At 38.2% G+C, this 22,529-nt stretch overlaps 1 protein-coding gene across 2 annotated transcripts; it reads right to left on the bottom strand.

Moving 5' to 3' along the window:
* Positions 1-215: 215 nt before the first annotated feature.
* porb (P450 (cytochrome) oxidoreductase b) lies at positions 216-20,722 on the bottom strand. Of its 2 annotated transcripts, XM_044202566.1 has the most exons (16): positions 20,590-20,722; positions 17,419-17,607; positions 10,732-10,780; positions 9,546-9,674; positions 8,712-8,864; positions 7,784-7,908; positions 7,037-7,126; positions 6,400-6,498; positions 5,946-6,062; positions 5,671-5,789; positions 4,634-4,815; positions 4,256-4,405; positions 3,858-4,125; positions 3,040-3,185; positions 2,426-2,511; positions 216-2,030 (listed from the first exon to the last, which is right to left on the bottom strand). In XM_044202566.1, the coding sequence occupies exons 2-16, from the start codon at positions 17,595-17,597 to the stop codon at positions 1,886-1,888; spliced, it is 2,037 nt and encodes a 678-aa protein (XP_044058501.1). In that variant the 5' UTR covers positions 17,598-17,607; positions 20,590-20,722; the 3' UTR covers positions 216-1,885. The 2 variants fall into 2 exon arrangements, with proteins under 2 accessions (XP_044058501.1, XP_044058502.1); XM_044202567.1 differs by lacking the exons at positions 17,419-17,607; positions 20,590-20,722 and adding an exon at positions 14,003-14,767.
* Positions 20,723-22,529: the final 1,807 nt, after the last annotated feature.

The raw sequence follows: 22,529 nt of genomic DNA, 5'->3' as shown, positions 1-22,529 counted from the left end.
CTCAACTGTTAACACTGCTACGACATAGGGATCATGGTTTTACATAGTAGTTTGCACAATGTAGGTCATGTTTTGTATAAATGTGCAAGCTGTTGAACAGTTGCGCTACCTACTTCCAATGTTTTAACATGTTCTATTAATATATCTGACTAAAAACACTATGTAAATAAAACATTTAACCTTATTTAATCACAAAGAAAGTCATCAACCCAACGAATGATTCCAATTTTATTAATTAAAAAATGCATGCTTTGATAAAATCAAATACTTACATCATAAAGTGGAATGACAAAAAAGTGACAGTAAAGGGACTTTCTATCAAAATGTATGTATGGAAGAAAAAAAACAGTGAAGCGTCAGGGTTTTAATGCCAACTTAATACATAAGGCAGTGTTAAAAAGGCACAGGCTGCACTTTAACTGGTCAGCTGACCTCCTCTAACTTCCCATATTCACACAAAAGTATTGGGATGAGCATTGACACAAAATGTTTTGGTCATCTCATGTCTGGTCATCTTCCCCATGTAGTGGTGCATATGTGATTGGACAAAACAAAACAAAGCAAAAAAATACAGATAACAATCAAACAGAGATGGTCGTTATATCTCTGAGTCTTACTGCCACATTACAAACCCATTTCATAATCCTTAGAAGCATATAAAATAAACAACCGTCATTCGAGAGACCAGTTCTGGTTTCAAGGACAACATTTAAAATGTTTTAACATTTCACAAATATTACAGGATACCTACAGATTCATTTTCATCATGTTTAAAGACAGGCTTTTATGGAAATAAAATGCATGTAATCTCATGTTTTTTTTTCAATCAGTGATCTTCCCCTTTGCATCACTTTTTGGTTACTGTTGCTGATTAATATGAACAACAACTTATGCATAACAGGCAAAATCCTTTGTCAAAATACAAAGGTAAACAAAATTGTACCCATGATGCCAGTTTGTTACAAACATTGTCCTCACAGAATTTCTGTGATGTTATGTTTTCTAAAACATTTAATGTATTTTAAGTACTTTCAAAAGTACCATTAGATCAGCTCTGAGAGTAACTACAGTCAGCACCCTTTCATGTCTAAAGCTCCTCCAAGTGTTCGTTCGGTAACAGGAACACACAACGCTCCATTTACTCACTTGGAAATATGATAAAATATTATCGGCTGAGGTGTTCACGTCTACAGTCCGTTAATCTATTAGATGAAAGTTACAAACATTTCAAGATGGCAAACTGAATGAGCTTTATAAATGTTCACAGTGGAATTATATTGTACATCCAGAGGTTGGGCGCAGTGAATCCCTGTCCCACAAAACAGATGGATTTTCCACTCAGTTGTAATCAGTTTATAAAGCTGCAGTCAAACTGATTAAATTATTTTTTATATTAATGAGTCAATCAAAATTAAATCTGAAATGAAGCTGAGTCTCTCAAGAATTTCAAGCCAGCAGACTCCTACATCTAATCCCTCGAGCAGCCAGAGTTGCAGTCAAAACATCCAATTACACAAATCCTCTCATATATATATATATATATATATATAAAGACTCTTAACCGTCTCTGGAAACATGACGGGGTAACTCTTGGTCTGAAACCACGGCTCAAGTGAGGACCCCAGCACACACAGGCTGGTGGTCCAGATACATAACGGAGTATACATAGGAAATACAGATTGAAACTGCTGAATGGGTTTATTAGCGAAACCTGCTGAGGTAGGGTTTGCCTCATGATCTTCTGCTACCTGTAGCTCTCATGAACCAGGGTGATGAACAAGAGTTTAATGTTTTTATATCCAGTCCTGATAAAACAGTACAGTAAAAATAGAAAATTTAAAACCACCACTTTGAGTAGTGACACTGGGGCGGGGTCTGAGGCTCTTTAACTCCAGACATCTTGTGAGTAGCGTCCCTTGGTCATCAGTTTCTTGATGTAATCTGTGGCCTGGGTGCGCGTCATGCCTCCCAGCTCTTCTGCCATCTCGTGGAAGGCCGTCTGTACATCTTTAGCCATGTTCCTTGCATCCCTGAATCAGGAAAGAGATCATTTTAGATATCTGGTCGTCTTTGTTTTAAGAGTTTTTTCATCTTCTATGTTTCTTGTTTGTCCATCTACTGGGGGATACTGACCTTTCCTCAAAAAACTGATCATCAGTCAGCAATAATGTTCACCTCAAACATGGTGGAAGTTCTTCGCTTTTAATTTCTAAATGATGGCAGTAAACCAATTCCCACTATCCCACTAGCAGGTGACAAAGCACCAAAGAGAATGTGGGTTTCCATAAAAGGTTATTTCATTACAACATCAATTCAAGCGTATTGTACCAATATGCATCAACTCAAATCACAACATAAATGAATGTGATCTTTTTGAATACATGACATTACACGAATTGTTTTGCTGGTCAAATGTGTTAATTACCCGCAGACGTAGATGTGAGCATTGTCTAAGTGAATCAGCTTCCAGATGTCCTCCTTCTTTTTCTTCAGGAGATGCTGCACGTACACCTTTATTTTTGAAAATGAAAAGAGAAAACATTGTTCATATGTGCGTTTTAAACTGTAAGTTTAAGGGTTTATCAACACACACACACACACACACACACAAATAATATACAGTATACTGTACATTTGTTATTTAATGCACTCTTTGTGTTTCCGCAATCTCAATTTGTTATTTTACCAAAACGGTGTTCAATTATTTAAATAACACGAACATCATTTTATTTTGTTACCATATATGATTAACAGCAAAATGTGTTGAGGACCAGCCAACAAGTGCAGCAATTGAGATTCACCACCACTATAAAATTCTGGTTCTTTTTGTAAACTAAACAATGACCAACAATGACACTAAAACCTACAATCTGCATCTGACTTTGCTGTGATAAGAAGAAACTGTGGTTTCTGTTAGCACAAATCACTTGCCAACCATGTGTGTTTTATGTACTGAGATATATTTCAATCCCAGCTGGACAGCAGTTTCTAGCTTCAGCTCTAAGGGACACTAACAGCGGTGAGGTAAGACAGCCGTACCTTTTGCTCCTGGTCTCTGGAGAAGGCAACATGAAGCTGTGTTAGAACTCCATTCTTCTCCGCTTCCTCCAGCTCCTCCTGGTAGATATAATCCTCATTCTTATATCTGCAGCCGAAAAACATCACCGTCTCTCCAACTTCCTTTCCTATAAAACAAAACAAAACATTGGTCATTTTGTACGTGCCAATTACTGCATTCAGGCTTTTCCACTGAGGTGGAAAAAAAATATAACTGATCATGTAATTCTCAGACCCAACTGCACACACATTTATCATGTTTTATAAATAACTTTTTAAGCACATTATCTCACAATTTCTACTTCAAACAGCCCAACTCTTAGCTCTGTGTTCAGACTAATAGTCCACTCAGAGCGACACAGCGATCAACACACATTAAAAGCTGGTCAAACGTGTCTTTTTTAAACAGGTGAAATAGCAATTCTGTATATTGTTAGACATGTCAACAACTTATATGAACATTTACACCCTGCCTGCCTAGTGTAACGCCTAAAAGTCTTCAGTTTAAAGGTGAATGGATGATGAGAGGCCTAAAGTTTCTCTGATGAAACAAAAAGGGAATTATGAGCTAAATACTTGCTAGAAACAGAATGCTAATAACTGAATAAAGATTATTAAAGCAGTGATTACATGTATCCATCAATCCTCACTTGTATCCTTACCCTTAAATGCTTTTTTATATTAAGATAGAAACATTTTGGAGCTCTTTTCCCTCATTGTTCTATCCTTGTGGAGACATAAGGTTGTAAAAGGTCAGACAAACAACAACACACACTGTGGCACACAGTGTCTATAAATACCTTGCTGTTTGAGCCAGCCCCTCTCTTGGATGAAGCCCATGAAGGGGGCGATTCCTGTCCCAGGGCCGATCATGATTACTGGGTTGGTGGCTTTGAAGGGCAGGCGGAACTGAGACTTGCGGATGTACATGGGAACAGTGGACTTGTGGCCGTTGTCAGTGACCAGTTTGTTCTTCAGCCAGTTGGTGGCAACTCCCTTGTTGATGCGCCCGGTCTTAGTGTTGTACTCCACCACTACAGCACAGATGTGGATGCTGTTGGGGTGAACCTACAGAATAGAGGAGAGTTACCAACAGCCCTCTAATTAAATTATATCAAAGTATATTTGTAAAAAGTCCGTGACAAAAGTTGAAAGCATATAACTCTGCCTGTCTTGGGTGATTCAAACAGAGAGTTACCTTAGAGGAGGAGGCGATGGAATAATAGCGAGCCTGGAGACGAGGAAGCAGCTCACACAGGTGGTCAATGGGAGGCCTCAAAGAAGGCATATCCTCCAGCATGGCGAGGATGTTTCTACTGGCATCCAACACCCAGTTCTGGTAGAGTGCCTGTAGAGAGGCAGCAACAAAAAGACAATAACATCAAGTGTAAGAGGTGGAAAATGGTTGGGAAAAAAAAAAAAGGGGGCATCACAAACGTACAGTACATGTATCGGCATGCATTGTAGACCCAGTTAAATTATTTGCGAAATGGGTGAGATGTAACCGCAGATGTGTTCAATTTGGGGTTAGCTGTTATTCTAAGACCACCACCAATGAATCTAGCCTGTCACTGACCTTGCCCTCAGGTGAGGAAGAGGCCATCTTGCGCATATTCTCCTGGTCTTTGGGGTCAGAGGCGTATTGTGCCAGCTCATAGAGGACGTTGGTGCGAGGAGGGTGCGTGATGTCCAGGTAGTGAGTGAGGGCCGTGCGGTAGGTGGTGGGGCAGGGGAAAGGGTGCTTCTTGTTGGACTCCTCTGAAAAATGAAATTATTTTGTTTATATTGGTATCTAGAATTATCTCAACATTTATGTCATGGTCAACTGATAATCATAAATGTTTAATAAAGTTAAAAAAATGTGTATCAGGGGCAAAATATAAGTATAATACCAACACTACAGGCCAACTTACTGCTCTAATTAATCTGTGAAGTAAATGCTTTCTCACCATTGCCAACATTGATAAGAACTCATCTTTCTGTCACCTTGACTCTCAGATAAACATTGTTGAAACAAAACAAATTAACACATAAGCATGGTAATTTCACGTTTGATTGGAGGTCACAAAATACATGTCTGTACAGAAAGATACAAAGTGATTACCTCAGCAGATTGTGTACTAAGTCTATTATTATTATTATACATTTATAACAATAATGCTAATAAAAACTGAACAGGAGCTGCTTTAATTATCACTTGTGCAACCACAAAGTACATCTGATGACCTTCATAATGACAGGAAACTATAATATTACAGCAATAACATGTCCATTATCCCATATCTATAACCGCTTATCCTTAGAGGGCCGCGGGGAGCAGGAGCCGATGCCAGCTGACATTGGGCGAGAGGCAGGGTATACCCTGGACAGGTCGATAGCCAGTCACAGGGCTGACCAATAAAGACAGACAATCATTCACGCTAACTGTCACACCTACGGGCAATAGACCGCCAATTAACCTAATAATATGTGATTGCAGTAATATAAAAATATCCAATTCATGTGCATTAAGTGAGCTGATACTGCAAGTCTAGATATCAAGGGAGGTTTTCGTGAGAGGGTTTGAGGGACGAACTAGTAAAGTCAAGGTGCTTTGTGCTTTCAGTGCCATACCGTCAAGGTTGTTGAGAGAGATAACCACATCAAGGTCCACTCCAAGGATTTGTCCCAGCTTGTTCACTAACGCAGAGTCATTTGTGGGGAAAACAGCAACGTGGTCTCCTGACTCATATCTGAAATCACGCAATGTGACAAATTGAGACTTTGACCTGTAATTCATAAAGCCTTAAAACAGAACACGAACCCGAGTTTTTCATCTAGTAATGTGGCGTTAGGGATATGACATGGCATTATCCTGCAATTCACTAGATATATCCAACCAGTCTCACCTGATCTTGGAGCCTGTTATGTCTAGTTCCAGGTGCATAAGATGTCTATCACCAGCTTTGTTGAGTCTGCGGTTGACAGTGACGGGGGCCAGGAAAGGGTTTTTCGAATCAAAGGGCCTATAAATAAAAGAGCAACACTTAAATGTGAAAATGCAATTACAAAAGGCTGAACATAGTCACAAAAGAGTAAGTAAAATCTCATTTGACTAAAACATTACAAAGATCTATTACTCAATAAATAAAGTCATTTAAAATAAATATTCTATAAAAATATATTTTAAAAGGCTGCATGTGATTCCCATGTCCACTAGGGGGCAGAAAGCTTCATTTTTAGAAAGTGACCTTTGGTAAACTTTGCAGTCGGTTAAAAAAGTAGGTGAAATGTGAGCAATAACTGAGCAGACAGCACTTTAGTGATGAATGAGTTCTGCTAGTGGTCTGCTACAGTACTTACGGCTTTTGGACCTCAAAACTCTTCAGACGGCCAATCTCTCCTGTGAACACTTTGTTCATGTTGAGGTCAGGGTGCTCCTTCAGCTCGTACTGCCGTATGCTGCGAGGGAAAATAACTTGAAAGTTAGCCTCTTCAGATGCCGCATATAGACATAGTGAAATCAATTGAATTCCTAGTGAAATAAAGTGAAAATTGATGTAAAGATGACACATGCCCACTTAGGTCAAATAGTACTTTGAAATGATTTTGGCATTTGTTCATTTCACATTCAGATGGGAGGGGTTTACAGTCTGTGATTAATGTCTTGGGTAAACCTTAGCTGAAGAAGTCAATGTGGAAATTCTATACAAGGAATTGCAGCCATCCTGAAAACATGGCCGCCTTATCTTACTGTAAAATAGGCATGATGTGAAAACTACCTTTCATCTGACAAAGACAATATATTACTTAACACTAACTTATGTGTTCTGAAGTAAAGGTGAATGTGTTTGCAACTTTCCCCTGTCATCATCTGTTTAATGTTCCCTTTAAGACAGTAAAGAGTGAGAATGCAAAGGAAAAAAATGTTCAGGGTAAAGATAAGACAATTTAAGAATGATGGGGACAAAAACATGGCAGTTGAAAAGCAATAATGCACCTTGATTCATCTCCTAAAGCTTCCACTCCAAAGTGCTCACAGACGGCCGGCCAGAACTGCTCTCTCCATGAAACAAAGTCATCTTCCAGACTGAAAGACAAAACCAGGCCAGTCAGCTGAGAAAGACGTTTGAATTCACCCTTGTTCAACAAATTAGAATTATTATTATTACTACTGCTACTACTACTACTACACATACTACTACTACTATATACAACAATGATATATATTTGTATAAATATATATATATTATATATATATATATATATATATATATAAAAAAAAAAACTGGACTGTCTTTTGAAAATCATAAAAGACTACACAGAGACCTAGCATTAGACTAGTGGGTTTATATTTGGGGTTTTTAATTTTTTATTATTACCCATAATATGTGTTTGATGCAGCAAACATGATTTTTTTATGATTTTGGCGTCAAAAGAGGTTAGTAAAAGACAAAATTTATGTCAATTGAATTATAAAATATCTTCTGTGCACTGCTGACAATTTGGCCTGTGGGTGGCTGAAGAGGTTCACGCAGTGTTCATAACGTAAAGAGGTAATCCTCTGAGGGCATGAACGTGTTCAGTACAGATACAACTCATTAGATTTCAAGATTTCTTGTGTACAAAAAGAAGGGGACATCCTGGTCCAGCTGTCGACCACGTACTTATACGTCATGTTATTTGTGCTGCTCTGAACACCTCGATACCCAGAGAAACGTTAAGTCAATGGTTAACGGTCACTTACTTGCCATCATCGTCTCCTAAACCAAGGTCAAAGATGCGCTTGGCCCCAAGTTCTTCCAGCCTTTTATCAACATATTTTCCCATTGCATTGTAGTGTTCATACGTCTTGTTGCCCAAAGCAAATACCTGGAGACAGAACAAAAACCGTCAGTAAGTGGCCTTGGTTTAATCCTGAACCAAACAAGCAGTTACGCTGGAAATAAGAGTACTAATGGTTTTCAGTTATTAAAAGTTGTTGCTAACAATTAATTTAAAAATGGTTTTATGTAGTTAGCCAATTAACCAGTGCAGATGTTTCACTACTTTTCTGTTTAAGGGTGAACATATTATCAAGTTGTCGTCGTCAGGCAATTATTATAATTTTTTTATAAGCCCCATCAGTCAACCTCTAGTTTATCAAGAGCATTCATAAGACTCTTGAACTTATAATTCATTACAAGTCACATCTATAATTTTTTATGACATTTTATGTTTTTTATGTTGTTTTATGATGTTGATATAGTGAATGCCCCCACAACCCAATATAGATGTGGTCTTAATAGAAAGTGTTACCATTAAGTCTATTAGATCAGTTGAGCTCTCATGATTTCAACTTGAACATGAAACTAGAGCTACAACGCCTATTAACCGATTAGTCAATTGATGGAACATTAATTGTTAGTTACAGCCCTACATGCAACAAAGCTCAAACAGCAAATGTAGCACAATCTATGGTCACTGACATAATGCACAGTAGGCATTGTGCTGTCCCTTAGTGCTTTGTGTTTTGCTTATTAAATGGGAAACCAAATGCCAACCTGTTGATGCAGCACTAACACATTTCCTGTATAATTACTTTTTATGACAATGTACACAATTCTCAGCATTCCTGCAAGCCTGTAAGAATTAGATTGACTTTGTGCATGCAAAACTTGAGCATAAAGACTCACAGTGTAGTTTAGTCCGGAGAGGTCTTCATCATCATTTTCCTGCAGCCAGTCATAGAAGTCCTGGGCATTATCTGTTGGGTCTCCTTCACCATAGGTGGCCATGCAAAATATGGCGAGGGAGTTTTTAATATCAGACAGACGGGACAGTTCCCCCTGGAAAATGAGACATCATAGAATCAGAGAGAGCGAGCACTTCATTTTAAGGAAGCTTGTCTTCAATATCTGAGCGGCTCTCTCAAGAGCTGCCCTGTCAGCAAACTTGCAAGTTATTACATATGACTAACAAACCAAAAGTATATCATATATGCCTATACGGGTTCTCACAGCAGTGTTGCAACACATTTTTGGATAAAGCCTAAGGTCAGAATATTGTGCACTTTGTATTATTGTGACTGAAATATCATACACATGTTGATATGAGCGTGTGCTGCCCTTGGGTCTTTATGGACTCACTTGCCTGGACATGTTTAATTTTAGCACAGTGAATTTATTATTAGAAGAGATTATATTATCCTGGCAGTTACTATAAACCGGTATTTGGCTCATTTACAATAGGCCAAGGGATATGTATTGTATTATCATCAAAATGACTAAAGTCTCGCATCTGGACAATGCAGGAGGATCAGATTATCACCACTGAGGTTTCAAGTAAATGATGGCTTTGCCATAGTTACACAGTGACTTCTTCAGTTTTCAGCACTCCAATGATACCTTTTCCACAGCACTATCACAAACCATTTACTGGCAGCTATAATGAGTAATCCAAAAGAATGTGAAGAGCCTCTGTTAATTTAAATTCCGTGGTTTGTATGTTGTCCCACTGATGCAAATTACCATGTCATACTCCTCTGGATCAGCAACCATTGCTTTCATGCCGTAGCGCTGAGCGTCTTTGGACAGTCTGTTAGCAAATTCCTCTCCCGTGCCCGTCTGGGAGCCGTAGAACACAATGATGTTCTTGCCCTGGTTACAAATTGACGGAAAGACATTTACATGGTGCATTCAAAAGCTTTCTCCCACAACTATAATAAAGCGCTAATCCATCTCTCGTGCCTACAGGCTGCTTTATGAAACACAGACCATGTGCAAGCAAGTACAACAGATGCAGTAGATCTTTTGCAATTTACCTAAAATATATTCAGAATGTATTTTCTTCCAAATCATGAAATGCTGCTTTGCCAACTAGAGTGCTTCTGCATGTGATGGGGAGATGACATTAGCACAACCCAAACTGTATAATGTGAAATTACTTCATCACTTCAAAGCAAATAAAAACAACCAAACATTTCTCCAACATATAGCTTATCTTTACATAAACAGACAGCTCCAACTGTACATTATATTTGTGAGAATCAAATATTATTAATATTTTATCCCTGCCTACAACTTTGCCATGATAATTCATAACAAATAAAAACAGAGACAAAATTAAATAGCACTGGGGCCAAAGTGTTTTTCTGCCAACATCATGGTATCGGAACTATTTGCTGCAAAACCACATGATTCAAAACCAAAACCTTTTCTCAAGACTGGCTTGAAAACAGAGGACCATCAAAGTCAAAACAGTGTTTCTAAATCTAGAACAGCATATAGTCACATTAGCAGGGAGACCATTATAGTCATCATATGTTTCATCCACAGAGCAAAAAAAAAAAAAAAAAAAAAAAAAAAAAAAAAAACAACTTCATTTTTAGCATTTTACTGATTTTTTTTTTCCTGACAGCCTACAGCCCATAAATCAACAAACACTACAAATCCACATTTCATCTGAAGCGCTTCAACTTCACATCAAACAGGTATTTACTGGGGGAAACAACTTCAAGGTCGACCAGCACTGTGTAACATTGTATATCTGCAAGTCCAAATGTCTCAGTCTTCTTTTAAAACCCTGAGTAATGTTTTGGAGCAACAGCAACAACAAGTTGTTGAAATTAAACAGTTGACAGAGAACACAACCAAAGCAGAAATGAAGGGAAGGGTTAAATGACTGAAAAACAAAAAAAAAAAAAAAATCACTCACTGTTTTCTTCATTTTCTCGATGAAACTTGTCTCTCTTGTGGTGGGTGCTCTGGGGGAAAAAACAAAACAGATCTGACTTGTTATTAAGTCATTTTAGCCTAAATAAACACAAAAGACACAACCGGTATTTTACCATGGCACTCAAATGGAAAAATAAAAAATATTTTCTCTCTCAGAAAATAGCAGAATAAAAGCTTGTTGGTCATCCTACTTTTTGACAGTGCAGTCAGATAACTTTCACACTGGAGAGGTGGAAGTACTCCTTAAGTGTGACTTAATGATCTAACCCAATCATAAGTGGAAATATAGATCCGTTTTCCCGATATCTTTACAAACATTACTTGTGTAAACAAACCTTTAACAGCGCTACAAGACATTAAATGTACATTTAGCTGTTGTCTAGTGTCCATGTATTTAATGACCACCTGTCAAAGACATTTGAATGACAGCAGGCTCCAATTCTGTGCTCTGACCCTTTTGTTGACGTCTAGATCACAGATTGTACCTTGAACCAAACAACAGGTAGGGAACATTGGAGCACTTTAAGTTCAGAGTGAGGCAAAGTTTTTTTAATAAGTTAGTTTTATTTAGAAAGCAACGGTGAGAGAATAGTGACTAATACGACAGGAGCAGGTAATACTATGACAGTTATGGTAAACTTGGTTCAAACAAGCTCAACTACTAAATCAGGTAAAAAGCCCACAAACAAACAATAGAGTAGAAATGGTTGATAAGTCAACATTTACATTTACTGACTTTTAGGGAATATGCATCGTCACGGTGCGGTTGTTATCTCTGCCAGACGTACGCCTGGACGGGATCATGCGTTTGATCATGTGTGTGCGTGCATATCTTTCAGGTGTAAATTAAAACAAGGCAACGTAGACTTTTGGTTTCACACGGGACACGAACAGCGGTCTCCTGGGTGAAAGTCCTGTGTTTGTCTGACCCATCCATCGTCCCTACACGGACTTTGCCGCTCTTTATACTTCGTCACCTGACATTTTTTTCCTCTATGACATTTGCGTAAAATGACATGCTGTCTCTGCCCAATATAAGTCAGCAGAGTCTAAATGCTGTGAAAAGACATGCGAAAAGAAACAAAGGTGTTGTGATTAACACACAAAATGACTTAAGACATTGACGTGTTATTCATACGCAATTTGGTGATAGCAGGCCTGGTGGAGATCTGCACTCTACTGAGTGCACTCTTCTAGTTTTACGCATGTGAAGAGTTTTGTCTGACGTATTGCATAACATTAAATTAAAGCCTCGATTTTGATTATTTTATGCGATTCATTCATTCATTTGCCATAGTGTTAAATAATAATATCCGAAAAGTATTCTCATAATAGCATGCTATAGATCAGTCCCACAACAAAGCATGATGTTAACAGATTTTTAATAATCAGCATCTAAATAAATGTGTAGTAACCAACTCTTAGGCAATGTGGGCAATTCTGTCTATTCATCAACATCAGGGAGTAGCAGAGCAGTGACTCAGCAGCCACACAAGCGTTAGTCATGCTCACCGAATGCACAAGCACATACTAAGCATAAGCATGCATTAGGCAATCTTGATTCAGATTCATCTAGGAAGTAATTAATGGATGGGAACAGATCAAAACAACATGTGTTAGTAAAAAGGGACACAGGAAGCAAAATCTATTATCAAGCCAAATAAAAGGCAACGCCGCTTCATTCAGCATCAAAGGTCTGAGTGGACAGCTGCAATTCTGTCTGCATTGAAAAAGGAATAAAAAGGTTGCACATAACTACAAGCAGAAACAGTATGCCAGATGAATATTTTCAGATCCAATCCCCATCCAAAAGCACAAGTTTGTAGGTTAGCCATAAAAGCTATGAGAAACAGAGACAATATCTTCATTTGCTATATTTGACCTGGGCTATGTGAAGTCTGAAGAGCATCTGATTTCATTTTGTCTCTAACACACAATTTGGTCAAACAATTTACAACCTACAGAACCCATCCAGAGAACAGCGGTGTGCAGAGTGCAGGCATGTGGGATTGATGCCCAACATGCCATAAAAATGGGCCCCGGTGGTTAATACGGACTGCACTCAGAAGTGAAGTGTAAATTCCTGATCGAAATTTGAAATAAGCCTTTGCCCCCAAGCTGAAGCATTCCTGACAGCTTCAGCAGGATCTGTCTTAAGTGTTATCAGCTGAGGCCAACTGCCTCACCGCGCCCTCGCTGTCATTCAGGATTTTCTGTGCATCATTAGAAAATAGCTACGAGTTCAAAATCTATGCAGTAGCTGAATACTGTGACAGCAAATGCAAGTATCTTAAGCATGTGTAAAATTAAACATCCAGTACATACAGAACAAATCATAGTTGACGACACATCACTAGTTTTGTGGAATTACTAGCTGCAGCCTGAAATTTACCCACATTACCTAGAGTAAACCAAGTTGTCTTTGCAAATCATATGTTTTTAATGAAACAGGAATAAATTAATCTGCTAAGAGTGCCAGTTTGACTCTAATAACATGCACATGGGCTCATAATATTCAACATATTTTCCTTTCTCATGCATGCTGGCATTGTTTGAACTATTTAATTTACAGTTTAGTCCAAATAGTTCAGAGCTCATCATCTTTGTATATATACTGTCAAAATCAACTTTCCATTCATTAATCTAACCAGGAACTAAACCTTTTCAAACAAGCAAACTGAGTCAGTTCAGTCTTGTTCTGCAACACAGGCTCATTTAAACGTGGAGGTGATCTTGTGATGCAACAATCAATGATATGTTTTTCTTTTTGCAACCTGGTTTATAATTTAAAGACCCCCCCCAAAAATGGAATATCAAGCTCATGCGATGTTTGTTTACTGACAGAAATGAAACAAGGCTGGACATGTGTGCAAACAATGATGGCTAACATGGTAACTGACTGAACAGCGACCCAATAATTAAATTGTGTTTGTAGTCAAACACATTTTATGACCATCTCTTACATAACCTACTGGGAACATTGTATGGTTTTTGAAACCACTATCTTGTCGGTCTGTGCTAGTAACAAGCAAATGACACTGTGTGTAGAGCTTACTTTGGAAACAAGCCACCAGTTCAACACTTAAAAATAACTTACAAGGTGTCAAACAAAAACTTACACTCCCAAGTGTGATTTGTGCTATTAAAAAACAGCAGGATTAAACAACTATCTATGATTAAAAGGATAAAAAATTGAATTTTAAAAACTTATTGTGACTTAGAAGGAGAAGTAAATCAAACACTTTACTGACCTCTCAGCAGCATCTCTCCTGTCCTCTGGCAGGGAGAAGACACAGCCCATGGCATGCAGCCCTGTAGCTCACCACTGCCACTAGCACTACTGGCTAGGCCACGCTGGGAACTGCCACGCTCAAAATCAAAAGCAGGACGTCAACACTCCACAACCACAAGATGGAAAAAATTAAACCAGTCCAGAAAGGCAGCCGGACACTCGCAGGTTTGGAAGAGCTGCCTGCCTTCACCTTAGAGGCTCCAACACGATCTGAACTCTGCCTCTTCCTGTGCTGCTCTCTGAAACCAGCAGCGTCTGTTCTCCACACACAGAGAACTACACCAGACACACACACACACACACACAGCCTACAAGCCCTGTCAGTGTCTGGCAACCGCTGAGGACACAATGGTGGGAAACTGACTTTCCCATAAAATGTAGCCGAGCTGCAGACTCACACTTTTGACTCACACAAACACACACACTGCAACACTCTCGGGCTGAAAATGCCTTCCTCCTCATCCCCGCCCCTTTTCCTCTCTGGTCTGAAAGGTGTTGGGAACAAAAAAGTCTACAGGATCCATTCTGAGAATTTGGCTGGTTATCAGAGCAACTCCTTGGTGGGGAGAGCTGTGAATGGTAGTTTTCTTTCTGAAGTATCCCCCGCCCCCATCTCACTGGAGGAGAGAGGGGAATGTCATTGCTATGGCAACATCATTTATCATAAAAGGATTCCATTTGTGACATGGCCCTACTCCAGTGGCAGAGCAGCTCAGCCCCCACACACACACACACACACAGAAAAGAAAAGAAAAACAGGGGAGTGGGGAAAGAAGAATGAAAAAAAAAAAAAAGTAACTCAGGGCAAAGAAAGGGTTGCTTGTCTTTTGCCTCAACTTTCCACCTTTGGAGAGGACTCACAAAAGGAGCTTGGCTCGCCCTCCTCGTTTGCTCTCCAGGGAACTTTTAAGATGGGTTCAGGGCCAAAAACAAAAGCACAGGAAAGACATGGAAGACTACGCCCCCTTCATAACAGTTAGGTAATCACTGCTCCCTTTAAGGGGAGGGGAGACCAGCTTGTGCGCTTGTGTTGCTCCATGTTCCCTTTCCTGTATTCCCGCCCTCCACAGATACACACTCTTCCCAAAGCAAAACATGCTCTACGGGGGTCTTTCCCCCTTCTAGCCGACCTAATGTTTTCACACAAATGGTCAGGATCTCCCCCACTCAGCCTCCAACACTGTCTCCATTCACACAACCACGCAAGACCTCAGCCACACAGCTGCTGCTGGCCCGTGGCTTTACTCTGGTGACTGAAGAAACTGTGTTGTGGTTGGGGAGGAACTAAAAAAGTGGCCAATGGAAGAAGAGTCCATTGAAATCAAGCCAAGCCTCCATCACTCTACTGATAAGTGATAAAGGGAGGGAACAGAGGAGGAGAGGCTTACTAGGGCTGTACAGAATGGTTTACGAATGAAGCTTCGAATGTCTGTCGTCATATTTTATGACATCATCACCCTAAAAAAAAAAGTAAAAAATCCTCAAACACAATCCTCAATCTGAATAAAGTGATTAATCGGATTAAATGAGTTAAGTCATTAAAAAAAAAAAAACTACTTTCTTTAATTAATATAACTCATCAGTTTCCTCAAAATAAATACATATAGGCAGCAGACTTTAGAGTTATTGAAAATGTTTGGATCACACGAGTCGGAAACAACAATCCTACGCAGCCACCACTGGAATCTAAGTCTATAAATAGTATAATACTAGTAATATAAGTGTAGCCTAATGTTTGCAGAAATACTAGGTTTAAACAGAATGAATAGACATGCAAAAAAAAAAAGCTGCACAGCATTCGAATGTTGATTTAGAATTTGAATGTCAATGTTGTGAATGAAGCTTCGAACTATTCGGTACAGCACTAAGGCTTACAGGCACTGAGAGAAAGAGGCAGGCAGAGAGAGAGAAAACAAAGGTCGCTATTAGTGGAACATTTACAAGCCTTAAGCTGTGCACTCTCACACTGGTCTCAACTTCTACACAGAACTTGACGACCCAGTCTATTTGTTTCTTTCTAACTGCTTATATGTAATAAGGCACAGGCCGATCACTGGAGATACACACACCTATTGTCACCATTCTTCTCTATGTTGAAGTATAAGCAATGTCCAATAGCGAAAACACTTTGATTAAAAAAAAAAAGTAGCTTCTTACATAACTTCACAAAGATACTCCCCTCTGTGATCAATGAAAATATTCCTTCCAGCTGCAGAACAACTTGTCTTTTGCAATTCCAGATCAGCATATAGTATTTTATAGCTTTTATATAAACTACAGTACATGTGAGAACAAATAGTTACTTGATCTCAAAGGAGAAACAATATGGCTGTATTGTACAAAACGCTCTTTGTTGATTTAAAACACCAATTTACACACACACATGCGCACGCAGCCAAACAAAAGAGTTCATGTAATTTTTGCCGGGTGGAGGAGCAGACATCAGCAGAGTCCAGAAAGGACGTCATCACTAATGCCGGGATACAGCTCAATGGAGAAACCTGACGCATCTTTGAGAGGATTATTCGATAGAAGCTATGGGGTCACAACGTGTTCCTGGAAAAATACAAGGTGCTACAGAGGCAACAAGTAAGATTACCTCTAAATATGAGATTAGGATCCAAATTTGTAAGAACAGTGATTCCTGAAAACAAACTATGGCTGTCCAATAGTTAAATATGTGTCAACACGTGTGTACAGTGTTTACAATGTAGCTGACTGGAGCTAGCGCTTACAAGTATGGCTAAGTTTCACAGAGAACAGTAATGATAAAGCAAAATGCACAGCATGAAGATAATTTATGAAATGGAGGAAGTCGTTTTATAGTATTATTATTATTATTTTATGAGCTGTTCTAATTTTTGATGTCCCAAGTTGTAGTCATAATGCTCAGCCTCAGTTAATACTAGTGCATACAACTGTAGAAAAAACAAGTGTAAAACAGCCAACTTTTGCATGGCAAGATAAGAGAATATTTACTTTTCTTTATGTACCTTTTTCCCCGAAAAAGAATTGCAAAACACCTTGTCATTTGTGACAAATTACTGTTAATGGCAGCCAACATCTGCTAAAAATAAAAGGTAGCTTTGGCTTTCAACATATTGGAGCCGGGATTTGATCACGCTCAGTATCAATAAGCAGAACAGGAAGCACAATAAGAATCTGTAAAATCTACATAATACCCAACATTATATGAGATAGATTTTTTAACAAAAACTAAAGCATTAACTTTACAAAATATACAATATATGCTCTTCTACTTACACACTTGTTTCTTTACCTTGCAGCAGCCTTCATTTGTGTTGATGTAGTCAGATCTGATTTGGAACCTGCTAAATTTAAACCTAGGTAGGCCATACCATGATGGATACTCACAGTGTGTCGAGCTTCTTGAATTCGGGGATGGGCTCAGGCTTCTTGCGGGACATGAACCAATAAATGACAAGGCCGACAATCAGGGAGAAGAGGAAGAGGTCCAGGTTGCTGAAAAGAGGCTCCTCTTCGTCCACCATGGGCTCGGTGTGGCTGGTGGTCTCAGCGTCCATGTCTGTCATTGTTGACACTCTACATAGGGACAGAACAAACACGGCTATCAGACCAGTCTACTACACAAAAAAAGAATGCACTTAAATAACGGTTATATGATCGATCGATTAATTAATCTAATTTGATAACTGAGCCATCATTTTTTCTACTTATCAAATAAAAATAGCAAATATTTGCCACTTCCAGCTCATACGATTGTATAATAAATCCCTTTGGATTTTTGGGCTGTTAATTAGACTAAATAAGCAGTTTGCAGAGTTTTGACTCTGGAGATGGACGTGTTATATTTTCACTATTCTACAGACTGAAGATTAATCAAAAAACTACCCATCAGATTTATGTATACGATAATCATTATCTTATAATGGTTATATAAACGCTACAGTTTAGCGTGTATGTGCCTGGGGATATTAAGAGGCGCCTTAATTGCCTTTCTTATACCAAATATTGTCTGTTATTCACAACTTGTGATGAATGTGTTTAATATAAATTGCAAGGACAGCAAGTGGTCATTTAAAATCTGTTATGCCTCAGGCAAAAATTTCAGCTGAACAAAACTGGGGACTCTGGCATTAAACTGGTTAAACTGCTGCACACAACAGTGATTGCTAACATATATCCTGTATGTGAGCAGTATTCTTCCTGCCATATCATACAATGATGGCGTTTGTGCAGGCATTATTGGACATTTGGCTCTACATACTATAAACACTGTAACCCACTACTTTCTGTACATGAGGAATTTGTTATCATCCATCAACAACAGCAACTCTTTTCACGCTGAGCACGAAAGGACTTCATGTTCTGAGCTCTCAAGTTTCAATTTGGTTCAAGGAGTGAAAACAATGAAATTGGAGTTTCTTTTGTCTGTTAAACTGGCTCGTCCACAACTAGAGAAGAGTTTGATTACGTTTTGAGCTTTTAACGTGACAGTAGCAACACTGCAGCTTTGTTAATATGTTTAACTGGTCTGTCAAAATTATACTTGCTAGTTTTATAATAGCATCCAATTGTGCCCTTTAGCAAATATATCGCCTGACCAATAATGGATTTTTAAGGCCGAAACTAATAATAAAGGATCGCTTCAATTTAGTAATTAAAGAATTGTAACCGATATGAAATGAGGGGAACATTTTATAGTTGTAAAATAAACTGTAAAATGAAAAAGGACCTCAAAAATACCATTGGCATGTATGTACAGACATTTCCTGTTTTCTTATTAGCCGACATATACACAGGTAAGATATATCCGCAATGAGCTAATATATCTGCCTGGCCAATTTATCAGGAGATAAATTTAATGGAGATTTGGGAGCGGTATTAGGTGCTATAACAAAAATATGGCATCTATCTTAAAAGCAGCCACCCAAATACACTCAGTTGCCAGTTTGTTAGGTACACCTAGCTAAACCCCTGCAATAAATCCTGCCTTCATGAAGGGTATCAACATCAGTTACTTTAAGCATTTGGAATTTTGCCCTTATTGGACAGTAGACAGTATCTCTATACTGTCCACTCTATACAGACAGCAAACAAGAGGGGAGAGAGCGGTATGACATGCAACAACAGTCCCCGGCTGAAATTGAACAGGGACCAATTGCGGTTATGTGGTATGCACCTTTATATTATATTTTGTCCACCCCATTTATATCAATGAGGGTATTTTTTATATATATATATATATATATATATATATGTATTTATTAGTTTTAGCTTGATGTACCTAATAAACTGCCAACTGATGTTAAGTCTGATCATCCAGGAGCTAGAAGGTAAACAAACTACATCACTTATACGGTATCAGTGTCTCTTGACTGTTGTGATGTAGTATCCATATGGACTACTTTGCTTGGTGATCTGCAGTCCCAGCAGGATCAATTAGCAGCCCAAACTGAAAACACAAGTACCTCCTGTCTCAAGTTCATAGTGTGTCATACATGTACAAAGTTAGCAGCTATAGGTAGTAAGAATAACAGACAAACCTAACTACACAGCAACACAGGGAACTTTATTTTGATAACAGATTTAATTACTAATTAAATTTTTTCTTGCTGATTTCACCCACGGTGGTGTTTGACCTGTCAAAGACATGACATGAGGAAAACATAAAAGTGACTATTCTTGATGAGAAGAGCTTACCCGATAAAGCAAGTTCACCTCAAATATTAATTAATGCTTAATGTTCTGCGGGTCTGGCCAAGGAAAAACGATGTCCAAATAACAGTCAGCTTGTTTTTAAATACTGCCACGGCGGGTAAAGCCACAAACTTGACAAACACACTGGCTAACATATGGTGTATTCAAAATCATGTGAGACTTTGGTAAGTTGCCAATGAAGCCAAGTGAAAGAAGTTTTAATACCTGGGGATTTAAATGATCAATGAACCCGACGAGGTTTACTGGAGTTCATCCTGACAATTTACCCCTTTCTGCTTTACGCAAATAGTTGTGTAACAGTCGAGATTTTGGCACCGGTTTCCGACGGCGTGTGTGAACTTCCACATCATGTAATGTGGACACCGGTTTAATGGAGTTAAGTCATATGAGATGATGATGTGTTTCCTCTTAAGAAAAAATACCGCTGGCGTTAGATATAACGAGGGAAATGACCAAGATAGCCAGCGGGAGTGGATTTAGGGCCCTGACTATTCCCTGGACCGTGACAACACTGGCTGAAAACATGATACTGTTAAAAAATTATGGTTAAGGTTAATTCAGAGACAAATGTACAAAGCTTAATAAATCTAATGAATTTTAAACTACACGTGCCAAGAAACGACTTGCTCCAAACAGATATAAGTTAGCCTTAGTTTGCGTAACACTAGAGTCAGCACTTCTCTTAAGCTAATGTTTCACTGAAAAAGCTGAACATTTCTTCTGTATGTTAAGTTTATAGCTTCGGTGTGAATCTATCATCGCTGACGTCTACTTTCCGCAGGCTGCCACAAACTACAACTTGATGTATAACAATTCAAAAGGTATGTTTGGTCCTGTGCTTACCTTCGCCTCCCCTCTTTGCGTCAAGTTCGCACTGTGCTCAATGCGGAAGCAAACCTTACTCCATGTAGGATCAAACCAACTCGATCCTGGCAGTGGGGGAGGACTCTTGCACTTTCAACGCCAAATACATCTAATCTAGGGATATTTGAGTTTTTGAGAAGCTGCAGACTTGTGTGTGTTTTTTAAAAGACACTTCTGCTAAAAGTAACTCTTGAAATTAAGCGTGTTTATTTTTAATTTCAGCGGACGCGTGTCTCAATTTGGACCGGTCTACAAAGGCATTACCTATCGTCACTGTATGTGTAACTCGCTATGATAAATAATTGTCGAGGTGCAACAGGGCATGGTTATGTAATGCAACCAGCAGAACAGACTGTGTATCAATGCCAGACTGAAATGCAGACTCATCAAATGTGTCCTCCTCAACCTAAAGGGTGTTTATGTTGACAGTACCAAGGACACAGCAACCTGTGTGGCTGTTGTAAAGTAAACGTAGCAATGCCACATTATAAAATACTCGTGTTACAAGTAAAAGTCATGTATTCAGAGTCTTACTTAAGCAAAAGTTCAGAGCTATTAATACCATAATGTACTTGAAGTAACAAAAGTACAAGTACTCATTTGGGAGTAGAATGACCCCGTAACTTGGTGCAGTTACTCAAGTAAAGTACTTAAGTACAATTTTGAACTTCACTTATTAGTATTTTCATCTACACTGTGTGTGTTTATATAGATTCACTGTAATTATTCCCCATACTCACCTATGCAATTCAAATGAAGCACTTTGCCAGATCACTACATGACAATATACTGTATAGCATCTACTGGACTTACCATGTACATAATATTACCAGGCACTATCATTGCATATGTTTAGAGTATTGTCCTAGTTTTTAGTTTTAGTTCAATTTCTAGTCAAGATTTTAGTTCTTTGTTTTTATATTTACATCTTCTTTTTTACCTCTTTGTGTTTCCTTATGTTGTTTTTAGCTTGTTTTTCTGCAATTTCCCATTGGGATTAATAAAGTACTCTTATCTATTTGTCTATCTAGCTTATACTTTATACCTCTATTCCAATACATTTCAGACAGTCCAACTTTTTACTCCTCTCCATTTATTTCACAGCTGTAGTTACTTTTCAGATTGAGATTTTTATCACTAAATCAATTTATAAAGTATGAAGCATTGATACAAGCTACCAAATAGTACATAAGGCTATTAAAATGAGCTCCACCTTGAAATGACAACAGTTAAGTACTGCTAACATATAAATATATCAATAACAACGATGCGAAAATGTACACTAATATAACACTGACAGGGGCCATTCTGCACAATGACTTTTACTTTTGATAGTTTAAGTACATTTTGTTACTAATACTCTTGTACCTTAAAGTAAACATTTGAATACAGGTACTTTTATAGCATGGTATTACTACTTTTACTTAAGTAAACAATCTAAATACTTCTTTAACCACTGCCACAGTGTTATATTGTATGATATTTGATTATTATTTCTGATTTGTTATAGTAGCTGGCAGAGGTGGAGCTAATTTGAAATTCTTTAGACTGATGGGTAATCTACAACAATTAATCTTATTTTATAAGATCATCACAGGTTTTGTACATAAAATCTTAATACACAAAATAACTTGTTACTATTTGCTTTCAGGTAAATGTTTTGGAATAATATATACAGTATTTCCCTCTGTAATGTAGTGAAATAGAAGTGTACAGTAACAGAAAATGGAAATGCTTAGATAAAGTACTTTAAAATTGTACTTAAATACAATACATGAGTCATCAAATCCAATCAAATCAAATTTACTTATATAGTGAAAGTGAAAAATAAATGATAATAAATAGCAATGATAGAATACAAGGCAATATCAAAATATGTGCAAAAACGCAAAACAGAAACAGAATAAAACTTGTAAGAT

Source organism: Siniperca chuatsi, linkage group LG7, assembly GCF_020085105.1.
Source record: "Siniperca chuatsi isolate FFG_IHB_CAS linkage group LG7, ASM2008510v1, whole genome shotgun sequence".
NCBI classification, from domain to species: domain Eukaryota; kingdom Metazoa; phylum Chordata; class Actinopteri; order Centrarchiformes; family Sinipercidae; genus Siniperca; species Siniperca chuatsi.
Note: the sequence above shows the minus strand (reverse complement) of the source record. Positions and strands in the feature narration are given on the sequence as shown.